At 35.7% G+C, this 5,752-nt stretch overlaps 1 protein-coding gene across 1 annotated transcript; it reads left to right on the plus strand.

Moving 5' to 3' along the window:
* The first annotated feature begins 2,740 nt into the window (after positions 1 to 2,740).
* Positions 2,741 to 5,394, plus strand: LOC137811264 (transcription factor MYC2-like). Its single transcript, XM_068612936.1, has one exon. The coding sequence runs from the start codon at positions 3,051 to 3,053 to the stop codon at positions 5,007 to 5,009; it is 1,959 nt and encodes a 652-aa protein (XP_068469037.1). The 5' UTR covers positions 2,741 to 3,050; the 3' UTR covers positions 5,010 to 5,394.
* The last annotated feature ends 358 nt before the right edge of the window (positions 5,395 to 5,752 follow it).

The raw sequence follows: 5,752 nt of genomic DNA on the forward strand, positions 1-5,752 counted from the left end.
ATTAGTTATAGTTTCCCATTGTCTACATGATAATTTGTTGAACAACAAAAACACCTTTATTGAGTAATTTACAAACTTACCATATCATGTCTTAATAAACGTCTTGAATTCATTAGTTGTAAATGAATACTGATTCACGTTAATATTTTCAATTCAATCCAAAATGATGCATAACATAACTATTGAACTCTCCAATAGGACCTTGTTAATCCTTTTAGTTAACCTGTTATTTTGTGAAGTATAACAAACAATGTAATGTCTCAAAATGTGTTTAATCTCAAACTCCTCAAAACATATTTACAACCCATCATCTATCCTTTTAAACTTGACTTTTCTTTGTGAGTCTACTAAACAAATTCAACAAACAAATAAGATATAAGACATAAATGAATTCATTGAAATATGCTGCTAAAGCTGTGTGACCTTTGAGTTATAAGACCATGGCACTTAAAGGTAGGTGTAGCCAATAAATTCAATCTCCTCTATTAAGTATTTGTGGAACTACGTACACTATTACCCAGTATATATGTATTTTTTATTATGTTATATTATTTGAGTGAGTTAACATTATATATATATATTATATTTAAATTTATATACTTATTTGAATCAAACATATGAATTATTATTTTATATATTTTGTGTAACCTATAAATTGAATGAAAAAATTATCTACAACAAATATTACTTTACTTTAGATAATAACATAAAACCAATGTGTAAAGCATTCAAATCGTGGTTTAAACTTTACATAATAATTTGTCCATTTTTTTTTATAGTTGTGAAATATTGGGTTGTGAACATTATACAAAGATAATAATTTTTATCCTCTGATCATGTCTGCTTTTAAAATCGTTACATTAAATCGGTAGAATATGCACACTTTTTTAAAACTTATAATTATTATAACAGATAAACTTTATTGTCATATAGTTATAATTATGATTATGATTATTATTAATAATAATATTATGAATAATATTATTATTTTAATTTTTTAATATTAATAATAATAATTTTGATTTTGATTTTAAAATTGAGATTTGACTTGGATTTCAAATGATAAAGCAGTGGAAATTTATGATTTAGAGTTGGAAAGATGTTGGATAATAAAAGACAAAGAAAACTTATTGTACATTTAGAATCTAAAAGCATATTTTTTCATTTTATTTACGGATTAATTAAACGTGATTTAAAATATTCCTAAATTTAAAAAATGGACTAAAATAACCACATTATTTATCTTAAAGGAAACTTTAATTAGGTATGATTTATTATTTTTTTAAAAAGGTGTTATCAAAGTGTGATTTGATAAAGAAAAACATGGTTTATAATAATTTATAAGTTATATTTATAAAAGTGTAGATCATATCTATATTCATGTCACTTTTTAGGTTAAAATTTTACTGTTTAGTCCACATATATTTAAGCAACATTTATATATACATGTGTTGTAATTTAATGTTGTCTAAAATAAAAATGATATAGTGATTAAACAATCAATATAAACTATATATTACATATTTATATGAAAGAAAAGAAAAGGTAATTTGTATTACGAAGTAGTATTATCCAATTGTTTTTAGTGTAATAATATTTTTTCTTCTTTTATTTTTCTTTTACTTTTACATATATAGTATTTATGGAATGAGTTTTTTTTTTTGCGCTAATTTTTTTTTATCGTTGCATACCTAATATAATATACGATGATTTGACATTCAATATAATAAAAAAGGCAAAATAAGAACATAAATCATGTTTGGAACCACGTTATATATGATTATAAACTATTATTATTTTTATAAATTTATTCCATACTTTTATATTTTTAAGAAAATTAAATTGATAATAATAATGATATAAAAAGTAGATTATTTAAAACATGATATACGATTGAAATGTATGCATAATTATTTTTAGCATCTGAATTAGTTATTTTCCTTTTTCTAATTTTAAAATATAATTAAAAATAAAATAAGAATATAATTTTTTAATTTTAAATTATAATTAAAAATATACTGAAATTATGAAAAACATATATGAGATGGAGATATTTTTAATATATTATTATTATTATTATTGTTATTCTTTTTATTCTTTAATATATGATGGGTGGGCTGTCAATCCCAGGAGGCACCAGAGAAAGACAATTTACAGGTGGAACGCAGACTTTTTTGTCGTCCACAAAATTATAAGAAAAACATGACAAAATAATAATAATAATTGTGAAAATGGAAATGAAGTAGGTCCCAATTTACACACTAATTCTTTTTGTTATACAATACAACCATAAAATTAAAATTTAAAAATCAATTTACCTACAGATTATATAAATTTGGTTATTTTAATTTCTTATTTAATGAAACGAAAAATCTTCGGATGAACAATTATTAAAAAAGCAAGAGAAATATTTAATAAAAAATGTTTATTGTGGTAAATATAATTAATATTTACTGTTTAAATAAATAAGATTATTTAATGAGATATATTAAACATTTTAGTCAAGTGTTTTTATAATATTCATTAAGACATCATTTATCTAAACTTAGATTGAAATATAGTTTAATACCTCTTCCATTATTATTTATAAGAACCAGTTGCTTAATTCATCAGGGTTAAAAATTGTTCACAATAAATATGTATTAATTTTTTAAAATTATTCTTATCGGTAATATTTTAATATTTTTTTGTAATATTTACAAATACGCGGTGTTTTTTTTTTATAAAAAATGGTGACACCTGGGCGTGTCTTAACGAAAAACTCTCCGTGGGGCATTTGGGTTTCGCGGAAGGCTCGCACTTGCTCACTCTCAGTCAGTTCTCTCCAAACCAAATACTACTAAAATTCACCCTAAATGCACTTCAAATAAATTCCAAACCCAAATGCATTCTCTCTTGTTTGGTAGCTAGCTTTACGTGTTTATCCCCTTTTCTCTTTCTTTTTCTCTCCAGTTCTACCTTCCAAACCAAATCAATTTCAATTCCCCAAACCCCAAAGCCCAATCACCACTCATCAATCACTAACATCAACAACTAGCGTTAGCGAGTGGATGAATCTCTGGACGGACGATAATTCCTCTGTTATGGAGGCTTTCATGTCTTCCCCCGATCTCTCATCCATATGGCCACCTCCGGCGCCGCCGCAATCCGCCGCCGTCTTCAACCAGGACACGCTCCAGCACCGCCTCCAGGCTCTCATCGAGGGCGCCAGAGAGAGCTGGACCTACGCCATCTTCTGGCAGCACTCCTACGACTATTCCGGCTCCGCTCTCCTCGGCTGGGGCGACGGTTACTACAAAGGCGACGATGACAAAGCCAAGGCCAAGGCCAAAGCTAAAGCCACCTCCGCCGCCGAGCAGGACCACCGCAAGAAGGTCCTCCGCGAGCTCAACTCCCTCATCTCCGGCTCTTCCGCCGCTTCCTCCGACGACGTAGACGAGGAGGTAACTGACACCGAGTGGTTCTTCCTCGTCTCCATGACTCAGTCCTTCGTCAACGGCGCCGGCTTGCCCGGCCAGGCCTTCTTCAACTCCAACCCCGTCTGGGTCATCGGAGGCGACCGCCTCTCCACCTCCCCCTGCGAGAGAGCCCGCCAGGGACAAGTCTTCGGCCTCCAAACCCTAGTCTGCATACCGTCCGCAAACGGCGTCGTTGAGCTGGGGTCTACTGAGTTAATTTACCAGAACCCGGATCTGATGAACAAGGTCAAGGTTCTCTTCAATTTTAGCAACAACAACTTCGATATGGGTTCTTCTTGGCCTGCTACCAGCGCCGATCAAGGAGAAAACGACCCCTCCACGCTCTGGCTCAACGATCCTGAAGTTAGGGATTCAATTAACACTGCCGCAGCTACCCCTTCTGTATCCGTTTCGGTTCCCCCTCATAACAGTACTCACGGAATTTCAAAGACGATGCAGTTGGAAAGTTCTATTCAAACCCCCGGTTCCAGTACCTTAACTGAAACCCCAAGCTCTATCCATGCTGTTCCACAGAACCAGAGCGTTTTCTCCAGAGAATTGAACTTCTCTGAGTACGGTTTTGACCCTAAGAGTGGCAACACTCACAATCAGCATTCCCTGAAGCCCGAATCTTGCGAGATTTTCAGCTTCAGCGACAGCAAGAGAACCTCTTACGGCGGCGGCGGCGGCGGTGTCAATGGTAATTCCAATTCCAATTCAAATTTCTTCTCTGGTCAATCACCGTTTGTTGCTGTTGCGGATGAGAACAACAATAACAACAACGGGAAGAGACGGTCCCCGAATTCGCGAGGCAGCAACGACGATGGAATGCTTTCGTTCACCTCTCGCGCGATTCTTCCGGCAACTAATTTGAAGTCTGCCGGCGGAGGCGATTCCGATCACTCGGATCTGGAAGCGTCGGTGGTGAAGGACCCTGTGGTGGAGCCGGAGAAGCGGCCCCGGAAGAGAGGGCGGAAGCCGGCGAACGGAAGAGAGGAACCGTTGAACCACGTTGAAGCGGAGAGGCAGAGGAGGGAGAAGCTGAATCAGAGGTTCTACGCGCTTCGTGCTGTGGTTCCCAACGTGTCCAAGATGGACAAAGCGTCGCTTCTGGGTGACGCCATATCTTACATCACGGAGCTGAAGTCCAAGCTTCAAAACCTAGAATCAGATAAAGATGGATTGCAGAAGCAACTTGAAGGAGTGAAGAAGGAACTCGAGAAATCAAGCGACAACGTTTCTTCTAATCATACGAAACACGGGGGTAATAGTAACATTAAGTCGTCGAATCAGGCGTTGATTGACTTGGACATCGACGTGAAGATTATTGGGTGGGACGCGATGATAAGGATCCAATGCAGCAAGAAGAACCACCCCGCAGCGAGGTTGATGGCGGCGCTGATGGAGTTGGACTTGGACGTGCACCACGCCAGCGTATCGGTAGTTAACGATTTGATGATCCAACAAGCGACGGTGAAGATGGGGAGTAGGTTTTACACGCAGGAGCAGCTTCGTTCGGCCCTGTCGGCTAAGGTTGGGGATGTACGATGATAACGAGTCTGCACTTTGCGGCGTTGAGTTGAGTTGAGATTATATGATTTGTGTTTGTGTCATGTTAGCTAGCTAGCTAGCTCTGTGTAAGTTGTGCTACTCTGGGATATTTTAAGCCTTCCCAGTAGCTGTTTCTGTAAAATAATAATAATGTCTTTTCTTTTTGGGTAGTAGCTCAGTATGAATTTTGAGGTAATCAAGTTGGGAAGCTTCATGGAGTTGTAGAACCAGGTAGAGGAACAGTTCTCACCTAATCTGTGGGTGAGAGGAGTGGAGATAGCAGCTAAGTAAAATAGGGGTATTTTTATCTGTCTAGATCGTGTATATATTAATAATCATAAATGTGAACGAACACCATGCAAGTTCTCAGTGTTATTATTCTTCAGATTATCAGTTCCACTCCCAGTCATTGCTGCCATTCCAGTTTTGGTTATTCAAATAATCATTGTTTGTTTCTGCCTTTTACAAGAGATTATAAGAGAACGCCATTCTTTTAAAAATCCCCACTTGTTTTTTGATTTTAGTTGGAGCATGCACTGCCCACTTTTTACAGGTTTTTTTTGTCTAACCATGGAAGAGAACAATTTTTTAATCATTGTTGGTATGATGGAGTTGTTGTGCTTTTGCTGTCTGATCTATCATGGGAACAGTGTGAATTTTGTGTCAATGGGTGTGATTGAGCAGATAGCTTGGTCGTCATTGGGAACCAAAATTTCTGAGCTGCTTTGAGTTGAGTTGATGTT

This window comes from Phaseolus vulgaris, chromosome 2, assembly GCF_000499845.2.
Source record: "Phaseolus vulgaris cultivar G19833 chromosome 2, P. vulgaris v2.0, whole genome shotgun sequence".
Taxonomy (NCBI): Eukaryota; Viridiplantae; Streptophyta; class Magnoliopsida; order Fabales; family Fabaceae; genus Phaseolus; species Phaseolus vulgaris.